The sequence below is a fragment of the Phalaenopsis equestris genome, unplaced genomic scaffold (assembly GCF_001263595.1).
Source record: "Phalaenopsis equestris unplaced genomic scaffold, ASM126359v1 Scaffold000387, whole genome shotgun sequence".
Taxonomy (NCBI): domain Eukaryota; kingdom Viridiplantae; phylum Streptophyta; class Magnoliopsida; order Asparagales; family Orchidaceae; genus Phalaenopsis; species Phalaenopsis equestris.
This window is the reverse complement of record NW_018164829.1, coordinates 46,716-59,823: the sequence shown is the minus strand read 5'-3', so window position 1 is coordinate 59,823 and position 13,108 is coordinate 46,716. Positions and strand designations below refer to the sequence as shown.

The 13,108-nt window shown below is 36.5% G+C and overlaps 1 protein-coding gene across 1 annotated transcript; it reads left to right on the top strand.

Annotated features, from left to right (window-relative positions):
* The first annotated feature begins 991 nt into the window (after positions 1–991).
* LOC110026623 lies at positions 992–4,234 on the top strand. The gene has a single exon (XM_020727628.1). It carries the CDS (start codon positions 1,056–1,058, stop codon positions 3,840–3,842), a length of 2,787 nt encoding a protein of 928 aa, XP_020583287.1. The 5' UTR covers positions 992–1,055; the 3' UTR covers positions 3,843–4,234.
* The last annotated feature ends 8,874 nt before the right edge of the window (positions 4,235–13,108 follow it).

Genomic DNA, 13,108 nt, shown 5'->3' with positions numbered 1-13,108 from the left:
GTAGACTCCTTCCTTAAGATAGATTTGATGATCATATTATTCCTAGGGTTTGCAGAAGAATCCCTAAGACCTCAAATTGATTTGGGTGGTTTAGATTTTGTCCTGATCTTGAATGTTGATTTAGGGTAGATCCTCATAAAAGTGAGGTCAACAATGACCAATATAATTACTCAGTAATAAAGAAAAGAATTGAACAAGGCAGCAAAATGACACCTAAATTCATGATACATACAAAAACTAAGAATTTCATAAATCCAACACACAAAACCTTAGCTACAAATCAAATTCATTGAAATGGTAAAAAACTTTCAATTTTATAGTTTAAGAGGATTGAACTATGAGTTCTTTTGCTATAAATGCTTCTTCTCACTCTAATGAAATATTTCTACCAAATTATATCATATTAGCACTCTCTCATATTTGGAGACTTACAGGCAAACTCTACTACCAGTAAGTATCTCTACACACTCACAATACTCTCTCCTACAAATTTCTTATTATCCCTATGGTCAAATTGCTTGAGAATAATCAACCAAAACTCTACAACCCACTCTAAAATTATATTGCAACTATCATGTACTGTGGTGCAACAAGGCATGTTAGTGATTGGACTTGGTGTGGATTGGAGGCTATTAAGACTCATAGAGCATCTTGTAGTCCTTTCAATTTTTCATTTTTATTTTTTGTATAGTTTAGTTTCTTGTGCTTATTATATATTATATTGTAAGAATGATCTTTTTTGTATTTTTTTTTATCAATGAAATAAAATATTGATGGAGACTAATTTTTCATTTTTATTTTTTATGTAGTTTAGTTTCTTTGTGCTTATTATATATTATTTTGTAAGAATGATCTTTTTTGTATTTTTTTTATCAATGAAATAAAATATTGATGGAGACCTCAATTTTCTTGGAAAAAAACTAAATAAATAAATAATAATTAAACTCTAAGAGAACTGGACACGATGGCCGATGACACTGGCCGATGACACCGAAAGTGAATGACTACATAACAGCAAAGGGGAGGAAGAAACAGAGGAACTTGAAATTTGGAGAATGGCTGCTTCGCCGTCCTGCTCTTCTTCACCTCCTCCTACTATCTGTAGATCTCAGGTTATAGCTAATTCTTACATCCTTTCGCGTAAATTTGATCAATGGATCCATCCCTTTATTCTTCTCTTGGTTTTTTTCGCCGCCTTCCCCTTCCGCGCTTCTTCCGCCAATATCGCCTACGCTGATCATTGTGGCTCCATCGTGCCGCAATCCACCACTTCTGATCTTCGTGCTTCCTTTGATAGCTCCTTTCGCCTCTCGAGTGGATACTTTGTCGGCGGCGATCGCCTGCTTGGCAAGGATCCTGGCAATGATTTATCCATCCCCAGAACCTTCGCGTTCTACAGCCGATCGGTGCTGCTCACCCAGACCCCTGGCACACTCCATATCGTCGGAACCCTGATCTTTCGTGGCGGAGGCATTCATTTTGCTCACCGGAACTTCAGCTCCCGCGGCCGCTCGCTGCGACTTGTCCGTCCGTTGAACCCGCGAAGCTTTAACCAGCGGGGAAGGCTTAGTTTTGACCTCTCCGGCTTTTGGTCTGAAGAAACCGGCAAACTTTGCATGGTGGGAACTGGCTCCGGGCGTTCCAAAGACGGTACCTCTGTCGACCTATCTGTCGTCTTTAAGCTCAAATACCCTAGTGCTGCTAATATTACCTCAAGCGTTGTTAGTGGATATCTGGACAGCTTGGATTTGGAGAGCAGCCCAAAATACTTTGATCGAATCGCGGTTATGGCTTATGCACAGAGGAAGTACAACTACACGAAGGTTTTCGAGGCAAGGAGTAAATGCTCCTCACTTGATTCTGTGGGCCAATCGATGGGTTTTGTTGACAGGCATCAATCAATTTGCGATGCTACTGGCGGCCTTCTGAGGACAAGGTTCAAAATGGAGTATAGGAGCAACTGCTCTAATAGGAACTGCGGCCCTTCTGGGTTTCAGCGAGCATTTCTTAAACTTACTTCGCTGGATTGTGCTGATGATGGAAAAGTTCGATTAGTTTTATCATTTTCTAACTATAGTGGCCTTTCATCTATGATGATGTTGGAACCTGAAATGGCTATGGTTGCTGAAGGGAGTTGGGTTCCGACAAAGAATCAGCTTTGTCTCATAGCTTGCCGTGTCAAGACATTCACTGATCCTGTGGCTGATAATCTTGTGGATGATTGCTCAATTGGCATAACTCTGGCATTCCCTGCAGTTCTGACAATAGTGAGCAGGAGCAGTACTATTGGTTCAATATGGAGTAACTTGAACAAAACTAGTCCTGGATACTTTAAATCTATTCTTTTTCACAGTTTTGGATACAATAGGGACCATGATAATGGTTCAAGATACAAATATACACATATGGATGCTGTGAAAAAATCTTGCACAATGGGTGATGTTCTTAAATCTGGGAAAAAGAAATACCCCGATCCAAGGAATGTTAGAGACTTTATGTTTTATTTACATATAACAACATCTGAGGGAAAGCTGGGGAGTGGCTTTGCAAATCCAGTAGCTTTGGGTGAGATAATCTATCACTATCCATCCATTGAGAACCTTCCATTAGTTACGAATAATGAGAGCATTTGGAACATAAGCTACAGCTTTAAACTCACCTATCCTCAAAATGCTTTTTTTAACAGTCTTGATGCAGCAGATATATCAGCTGAAGGAATTTACAATGCTAAAACAGGGATAATATGTATGGTTGGCTGCCGTTCTTCCTTGTTTGACAAACAGGGGATTAGTCTAGATTCCAAGGACTGCAGTATTCTCATAAATTTACAGATTCCCCCTCTTAATCCAGAACCTGGAGAACATCTAAATGGTACCATTAGAAGCACAAGAGAAAACGGGGATCCACTCTTCTTTAAACCTTTTGAGATCACTTCTTATGTGATGTACGGGGGACAAGCTGCTCAATCAGTTTCAAGGATGGATATAGAGATCACCATGATCCTTATATCCTTAACATTTTCTTGCATTTTTGTAGGTTTGCAACTACTCCATATTAGTAAACACCCTGGCGTGCTTTCTTTCATTTCCATCACAATGCTTGCATTTCTCACATTGGGTCATATGATTGTTTTGGTGCTTAACTTTGAAGCAGTCTTGACAAATCACAAAAAACAGAATGTTTTACAGGGTAGTGGTGGTTGGCTTGAGGTAAATGAGGTTGTTGTAAGATTGATGACAATGGCCGCTTTCTTATTACATGTCCGCTTGCTTCAAGTTGCATGGTCTGCAAGATCAGCAAATGAAAGCAAAAACAGTTTGTGGCTTGCTGAGATAAAAGCCTTCCAAGTATGCCTGTTTATATATATTGCTGGAGGTTTGATTGCTTGGTTGGTTAACCTGAAATCTCAGAAAACTTTCCATCAAGTGCCACATATGGCTGTTGAAACTCATCATTCTCACTGGGAGGATATGCAATTTTTTGCTGGGTTGATACTTGATGGTTTTTTATTTCCTCAAGTTATTCTTAATGCACTATGTAATTCCAAAGAAACTTCCCTTACCCCTTCCTTTTATGTTGGAACTACAATTCTTAGGACACTTCCTCATGTGTATGATGCTTACCGATCAAGACACTACATTCCTCATTTTGATTCATCTTACATCTATGCTAGGCCCAACGGTGACCTATATTCTCTTGCATGGGATATAATTATTCCGTGTGGAGGAGTTTTGTTAGCTGTTGTTATATACATTCAGCAGCGATTTGGTGGGGCTTCTATCTTTTGCCGAAGAGTTAATAGCCCTGGATTGTATGAATTGGTTCCCGTGGCTAGCAGGTAACATTTTCCCCAGAAAGAAGCCCGTTTACGTATCTTACAGGAGAACATTGCTTGATCGGAATCATGGTAAGTTATTCTTTTCTTACTCTATAGCTTTTTCACGTTCTTAGAAGTTGTTAAAGTATGTTAAGCAATGTATATTGTTGAAACTTTTATGATTCCTAAAGGAGTTTGGTTCAGGCTTGTGGTCACACTGCTCGTGTACAAAGTGAGACTTGAGAAACTGCTTAATTCTTTTCACAATGTGTTCTAAAGGTCAGCATTATCAAAATGCATGCTTTTAAAGCTGTTTGCACCTATTTGTTATCATATGATGTGGGTGCTTGCACACTCAACTCATTAAATTCGAATAATTGCCACTTTTCTTAATCTTGCTTGCTTACTTGAGACTGAACTGGCATGGCGATTCTTCGATATACTCCTTTGCAGTTATTCTTTTTATCTCTGTTTAGGAGTGGTGTTATCATTATGATGTGCAGTAATAGTCACTTGTATATTGATATTATCATATGAATTTTGTTGGATCCTGATTTGTACGTGGATTCATCACTAAAGAAAGAGCTAGAATATGAGCAAATTTGAGCCCAAAGAATAGGAGAAAACCAACAGAGAAAATAGATCTTTCCATATCTAGGGATCTATCCCTCTTTTATAATAATCTCTTCTATTTATAATGGGGTTGGCTTATATGTTATAAATATACACGAATCTCAATAGATCTTTGATCCAACTTCCTTTTCGTTCTCTAGTATGGGCTTTCTAATTAATATTATCCTGGTAATACTTTGCATTGGTAACCATTCATCAATGCTTTCCCTCAGACTTGTTATCTTTAATTTTCATATCAGCCAACTTACCAATGGGTGAGCTGATCTTCTTGGGAGAATTAGTCCCTTAAGAGGCTTATTCTCTTAGTGCGTTGATCTCATGGGAGAGTTGTCCAGCTGCATAGGTCAAGTGACCACCATAGGCAAGTTATTCAATTGTCACCATCGGTGAGCTATCCGGTCGAGTTCCCTAACCAAGTTATCTAGTTGGCTCAATGATTTTTATAGATTCAGATCTTGAACTTGATCCAAGGATTTTTTTACTATGCTTATTTAGTTTTCTGATTCTCTTATTTCTTTAATAGTAAAGCTGTGAAAAAAATAAAATAATACTAATGTATGTTTGTATGTAAAATAAATATTAATAAAATTGTTGATTCTTATAACTCCCTCAAAGTTTGGGCTATCCACCATATTTCTATAAATAGATAGAAATGAATGTTGGTTGGATCATTCTTATTCCTGAAGTCTGTTTTTCTTTTTCTTGAAGTTTTTTATCCTTTTAATCTTTGCTTCTTTACTGTAAGAATGGAGAACATTGTGGATGATGAGGTTAATATTTGGATGGTCAAACTCATGGAGGGATTTGTTACAAAATAGAAAAGAGAAGGTAGATTTAAAAAAAAAAGAGTACAAAATTTAAAGATTCGAAGGACCTGATAGTAGTTCCCCAATATGTGTTTTTTTTTTGAGACCCTAGTGATGAATCTATTGAGCCTAGGAAGCTCCACCGGTAGTGCCTACGTTCAGTGCGGAAGAGCCACATATTTTAAAGTCATCTTTGGCCAAGATGAAGAAGATGAGGGGTCTATCATATGGCTTCACAAATCAATTACAGTTTGGAAGATATGAGCTTGTTTTATAAATTTTATTGAAATGAGCATGGAGAATTATAATGAACTTAGAATTATTATACAGTTCTTGTCATGTTCAATGAGTTCATGGAGGTGATCAAGTTGCGAACCAACATGCTTGATCGGATAAAGTTGGTGAGCTAAAATTGAACGAGGCGTCCGCCTTTTCAGAGGGTCAAATTGATCCCTCTAATGAGAAAGTTGAGCAAAGTACTCCCAAGTATGTTGTTCCACCATTTGTTGAAGAGATCGCACTTATTATTACAGACATGAACTCGCTAATTAGAGGGTATGTAGTTTGTGCATAATAGCTGCTTTGGTTGTGACCCTTATGCCATTAAAAGTGAGTTTAGGTATTGAGGAGGTGAGGAGGATTGAGGAGCTCACCTCGAAGTTGAATGATCTTAGTTCATCTACCATGGCAAACCAAGTTGAACTCTAACAATTAATAGCGTTGAAGGGCGAGATGAACAATTGAAAGATATTTACGGTGAGCTGAAGAAAAAGATTTCATGCTTAACAAACTCCTCATGCTCCATAAATATGGGAAATCCACACACTCAACCAAGTTTATGGCAGGTGGCAAATTTGAGTTAAAACAACTCATTTGAATTGGTTTTATTCCCATGGAGGTCATCTCGGATCCATGTTTTGAGTTTTTTTTTCTTCTAAGCCAGTGTGACTGCTATTAGTGAAATGGGTGGCTATTTGTATCAGTTATGTTGTAATCATGAAAAGATTTATTTTGAATAGAGCGAAATTTTACTTGATTCCTCGATATTAATGATTATTTGATGACTTCTATTATTCTCTATAATTTTAGCATGATATTCAAAATAACTAGATCTATCCTTATGTGTTTACCCCTGTGTTCCACCTATATAAGGGCGCTTGTAATAGTTTTTAAAAATTCATTCATTTATTGTGAAAGTTTAGTGTTTTATCGTTATTTGACTCCCTGTCTCGTCTTTCTTTATCCATGTTGGCTTAAGATTTCCTGGAACCTCACCTATCCGGTCACTCCAAAATGTCTAATGAAGAGGTGAACTTGGCGCAGTGCGAGTTCATGTTGCGCTTGTCGATTCAACTCAGTAAGGACAAGAAGGAAGAGTTCCCTAGCACTATATACAAAGATGAACTCATGTTTTGCTACAATCAGTTTAAGCTAGGATTGAGAGTTCTTCTCTGTGGAGAGGTGGTTGACATCTTCAATCATGATGAAATTATCTCAGCATAGGTGATGCCAAATTTTCGAATAGGAATCACCTCTTTGATATTGTACTCGAGGAAAATCTTTACTCTTTGGACTATTAGGTTGTTCACCTACCTATTCAAAATTAAGTAACACATTCATCAATATTCTGCAATGGGATCAAATTAGCCTTGAGAGTAAAATCAAGGATAAAAAAAATAAGATAATTTTATGTCTGCTACAAGAGCGGGTGGGTAAATAAAACTCGGTGCCAACCGTCTTTGTCAAGGAAATTTTTGATGGCGTTGACTTCAAATGAGGTGAAGAGAATTATTATTTTGAGGAAGGAAGAGTTACAAGTAATGTTCTTCTTAAAGTTTCGTTTCGTAGAGAGAACTTTGGCTCGTAAGTCATATTCCTTGACTATTTTTTGCTTAGATATTCGCTTTGAGTCCTACTGTGATTTCCCTAGGTATTTGCATTTTTTTTACTTGAATCTTTTTTTGTTTGACATACCATCTTTATGGTGATCTATCATTGGAGAGCAAGGTCACCACTGACAAGGTTTGCTGATGAGTTGGGTGCCAATGAAGCTATTATTTTTCTTAGTTTTGACTTAGATGTGATCTTCTCCTGATATGAGAGCTGAGCTTAAAGGAGAGCTTGTCTATTTACTTGTGTCACCATTCCTCTATGTATTCTCTTATCTCCTTTATAGGCAGTCTTTCAAGAGATGGCATCTGCGAGCTTATAGGAATTCGAAGTAGGCCTTCTTTTTTATGTTGTTGTGAAGAGGAAGTTGGATCATCAACAACTAAGGTGCCTACCGAGGAGAGGAGAGGAGAAGTAATTGGAACATCATCATCAACAACCGAGGTGGCTACCAAACAGAGTAGAGAAGAAGAAATTGGGACATCAACAACCATAAAGGCCACTAAAAAGGCCGTCGAATTGAAGAAGCAGGAGCTCACGTATAGGCACAAAGGCAAGGTGATCAATAATGCTCCCGATAAAGATGATTGGCATATTCATAAGATGGTGAATGCAAGTTGTCGTTCGCTGCTATGCGATTACTAGTTGTAGTGTGATAGTTCTCTTTTTCTCTAGTGAGGTCTCATAGGTGAATTGTGAGAGACCTTGTTGATAAAAAAAATATAATAAGTAGTTTGAAAATTAAGCTCGATGAGGTGAAGAAAAAAGTCTTGATTGATAAGGCTACTATTGTTGAGCAAAGTGGAGCCCTAGCCAAATGCTATGAGAAAGTAAAGAGAATGAACTTGACTACTACCACATTGACCAATTTGGCAAAAACTCGTCGACAACAAATTGATTCTTTGGAGAGGAAATGTTCAGAATTAAAGTCCAGAATGGAGTAGCTTATGTGAAAATGACTATAATGAAGACATTTAAGAACCATTTGAATTTGTCATACGTCATTTAAGGACTTTTTGAATTTGTTGAGGTAATTTGACTCGGAAGAAAGTTCTTCCTTTGGGTCGTAGGATATGAATAAGTTTAATGAAATGATGAAGGAGCCGAGTTCAGAGGGAGAGAGTGAAGATTAAGACAGTTTAACCAATGCGTTATCTTAGTTAAATTAATAAATTTTAATGTTATATATGTATTCATTTATCATGAAATTTCCTTCTCTTGTTATGCTGCTATGAAATATTATAAGGTGAACTTATATGATTCAAATTTTGAAACCATTGCAAAAGAAATTAACTTATTTAAATTAATAAAAAATCCATAAGACGAGTTAAAAGTTTCGAGAACCATAAAAAATTGAAGAACTCATTCTGAGAATCAATTGTATAGCTCAATAATAGCAAATGATCATGCTTGAAATATATATAAGATAACTTGGGGTATTTGCTATTCAATTGAGTTTATCATGTTGATGAGTCCCTTTCAAACTCAAATGGGTAGATTGCTAATAATAACTCATAATTAAGTCCTACACTGCCATGCTCCTATGTTCGTCTCTTGGTTAAGTTGTCCCATTAAATGGATCCTGCCTTACGTGCCTTATCACAAAGGAGGTACTAGGTAGTCATGCCTCTTGGGTTTGACATGTATTCCAAGTGTTCAAGATAGAGAGTGATACCAGAACTAGTTGGGATGTGGTGAAATACAAAAAAAGTAAACTTTTATTAATATAAAAATATTAGTACAATTCGACTCAACAAAAGGGAAATATAATAATAGACAAATCACTAGCTAGAGCTATAGGAAGAGACTCGAAGGTGGTAGCGGCGTCGACAGGGTTAGCAATCATTGGGTAGTTATAGAATTGTGTAGGGTTGGTTGTAGGTGGGTTGGATGGCAAGGGAGTGGAAGAAGTTGGGGTGGCGGTGGAGTGGTTGAGGAATGTGGGGATGGTTGGTGACTAATGGAGTGATAGGTAAAAGGAATTGGTGAGAAGTAGCGAAGTAGTTTGAAGTTTACAACATCACCTTGGAGCAGGATACAACCGAAGTACCACATGTCATCGGTTATAGCCCTAATGAGAGAGAAGAGACTCCATACAGGAGATTTAGTAGACAACTCTAGTAGAACTGCCCTCTACACACTAAGGGGCCAATTATTTATAGCATTCCACTTCTACACAAGAGGAAAGGGATGGAAGAGACAAGAAAAATCCAGAACACTTTCCAGGAAAGATGTAGTTCGAAGAGCCCAGCTGGATCGCAAGACTTCGCTCGGCTTCTCGAGGTTTAGGGGGCTTTGATCCTGCAGTTTTGAGTGCGCCCTCTTTTAGGCACTATTACCTGCCAATATTCGGGCACCGTTCAGACACTCGTGTCAGTCTCCCGGGGTTGGGCAAGCTTCAACATTGTCTGTCAAAGCTCTAGGCACTAACGTGGTTGAAATATTGTAGTCCACAAGTAGGTCGATCTAATAAGTGTTGTCGTTCAGTTTCTAGAGTACTCTGAGAGGTCCATCTGATCTCGGCTTAAGCTTCTCGAATGATTTTGCTGGTAATCTCTCTTTTTTCAACCGAATACATACGAAGTTGCCTTCATGAAACATTACTTTCTTCTTGGATTTATTTGCTTGTCTTATATTTTTTATTCTGCTTGGCAATTTTCTTGCCAACTTCTTCGTGGAGCTTTTAGATCTCTTGAACTCGTTTTGTGGCATCCTTGCTGATTTATGAGGATGACAGGAGCGATACCAATTCAAGTGGCATGAGCGGATTGCGCCCGTATACAATCTCGATCGGAGCTTGTCCTGTAGTTTGATTGATGGATATGTTATAGGCAAACTCAAACTGGGCTAGGATGAGATCCCATTGTTTTATGTTTTTTCCCACGGAACACCTTAGGAGATTACCGAGGCTCTAGTTTACATCGTCTGTCTGTTTATGGATGTGCTGCCGAGATGAATTGGAGTTTTGTGCCGAGCTTTCCCCATAGTGTCTTCTAGAAGTGGCTTAGGAATTTGAAGTCTCTGTCGGAGTTGATGGTCTTGGGAATTACATGCAGCCTTACAATTTCCCTGAAGTATAGATTGGTGATGTGTGAGGTTTCTAGTGTTCGGTTATAGGGTATAAAGTGGGTCATCTTGAAGAATCTGTCTACTACAACCATTATGGTATCTGACCTGATTCGCAGTTACGCAGTCATTTAGTTTCCTGACAAAAAAACTTGACACAGTTTCTTTAGGCGATCAGTGTGCAAAATGAATATGTTATAGAGTTTATAATTTAATTTATAGTTTACACACTAGGGGTTTTACGCAAGTGTACATATTTTTCAAGTAATATATGACTCTAATAGAGTCTCAATTATCGATTTCACAAGGAAAAGATGTAAGAAATCTCTTAGGCTAAGTTCTGGTACGCTAGGATCCGGTCTTAGTTTAGAATGTCGATTAAGGGTATTTTTCTAACAATTACTCCTAAATACAAATTAAAATCTAAAGTTAAACCTAACTAGATAAATTGGTTTGGTGAATTTTGATGGTAGATTTGTGGTTGGTAGATTTATGGTGACCTAGATAATGTGTATGAATGGAATGCTTAGAATTTATTATGGCCAGTGACAATAAGAGCGAAAATCTAAGTTACCCTCTTCCGAGTGTATAACATAACTTAGTTAACCTAGGGTCGATTCCTTAAAATAGCCAGATTATCACAGTGAAACTTCTAGCCTGTCACCCTAGAGTTTTCTGCTTCTAATAGCCCTCTAATTGGCTTAATCTTAGATTCAAGGTACGTAGCTCTAGATTAATATGGTTAGGAATCTAGTATGTCTCTTTAGAAACATCAATTTACACTCATCAACGAATATCTCCCTAACATTGCATTGAATTGTAGGACTACTTTTCCTTCACCCATAAGTTCAATGTGGTTCCTCCTAGTTTTTAAAGTCATAGCTCTCCCGAAACTTATGGGTTTACAACAAATTTTAACATAACAATTGACCAGATTGATTAGTAAATGAAGTATGAAGTAAGAACTATCACTTTGATATGAAAAACATATTCTAACATGTATCCTAATTTCCTAAACATTTGCATTTATCTAATTCATTGCAAAATAAAAGTACAAGAATTCTACTTCATAAAGCATGTGTCATATACAATAGAAAACTTCATTAAATCAAAGCAAATTCACTAGATAAGTTTTACAATAAATAAAAGATAATGAAGGTAAAAGATAATGAAAAACACAATGTTTAGTTTTTTCCTCTAAAAAAAGATAGAAATCCCTTCAAAAAAGTCTCATGCTGATCCATGCAATGCTAATATAATTCCTTATAGATATCTCTCAAATTCCCTCACCAATTTCTCCAAAAAAAGGTAAAAATTTACATTTTCTACTCGTATCTACGACCTCTCGGCTTTCCTGGCGAATTCCATGAATTAGAAATGACAAAAAGTCCTTTCAATCATCCAGATTCGTTAGATAACTCGGGGCATGCAAAAATTCAAATGAAACTAATTTTTTATCAGACCTCTCCTCAAGCTTCTCCTCGCTTTTTCATTTCTTTTTTTTAAGGATTTTTTTCTAATCAATTGTATTTTTAATATGAGGATCACTATATCTAAATAAACTTTTAATAGATTTGAATTTCACCATACTCTTCCGAAAGTTAAAAACTCTTTCCGGTTCAAGACTCAAAACTTTCCCTCACTTTTTAAAAATGTAAGTATTAGTTTTTAAAAAATAGTTTCAATAAAGACTCAATTCTCATAAAGTGTAAATCAAATAATCTTAGCTTTTCAAATATTCAACTCCTTTCTACCATAAATAACAAAATCATTTTCCCAATGTTTCCTACAAATTATCTATTAAATCTAGAACAAGTTTCTTTACATAGGATCCTAATTAAGCTTTTTCTAACATTCCTAAAATCAAAATTATATTAACCTAAAGATAACACCACATACTACAAGTCAATTTAAAAGTGATATCAAATTAAATACAGGCTACTGAGGATAAATAAAGTTTAGTTTTTAAAATTTTTTCTCACCCCCCCCCCCCCACACACTTTTTTTCCCCAAACTTGATTTTTAATATGAATATGTATAGTATTCAGTACAGAAAATATAAGTGGGAAGAAAAACAACTCAGAAATTCTATCTATCATAAATTTCTATCAGAAACATCTACAAGTATTCATCAGGACAGATTAATATGCAACAGAATGTAAATCTAAACTAAAACATGTTTAATGAAATTAAACTAAGGAAAAGTCTAACTAGCACAATAGGTATTAGCATATGAATATATATTTTAACGTTCCTCAAGTCCTCTATATTGTTGTAAGACATACACAAACATCAATACATAAATGAGATCAATTCTTCCTCCATCTCATCACACCTCCTTTCCTAATCTCCAATTCTAACAGAATCACTTCACTGATCAATTGGGATCAATTGGGTTACTTTTAAATGTTTTATAAGGTCTTACCCCATGGACACGATTATCCCTGATATATTGGCTCGTGAGCACCAATTTCAAGCATCGCCTTATCTTTTTAAGTATGCACTTCTAACAGTTATAAGGGTAGTGTATGATTATCATCGGGTTATTCTTCAACTGATTTATTGAACCATATTGAAGAAAACAATGTCAGATAAAGGAAGTAACATGTCCAAACTCATCATGTCTCCAGTTAATCCTCAAGTCTGGTTTAGAACTGAGTCGTAATGTACTCGTTAATCCAACTACTACTAGAAAATAAATATATGCTAGTCAGAACGAGAAGTTAAGAAATCACCTCACTCATGACACAAATATCAAATCAATCCATTAACAATCCAAACATCCACCAACTTCAATCAAACTGATCAATCAGTACTAAAACAAACACATCACACCTCAACAATTACAACTCACAAACACAATAACACAGATAAACTGTGTTGGCTCCCATAAAGT

Bases quoted from the DNA above. Each gene is read 5' to 3' on its own strand.
- LOC110026623 (XM_020727628.1), top strand. From the start codon at position 1,056: ATGGCTGCTTCGCCGTCCTGCTCTTCTTCACCTCCTCCTACTATCTGT.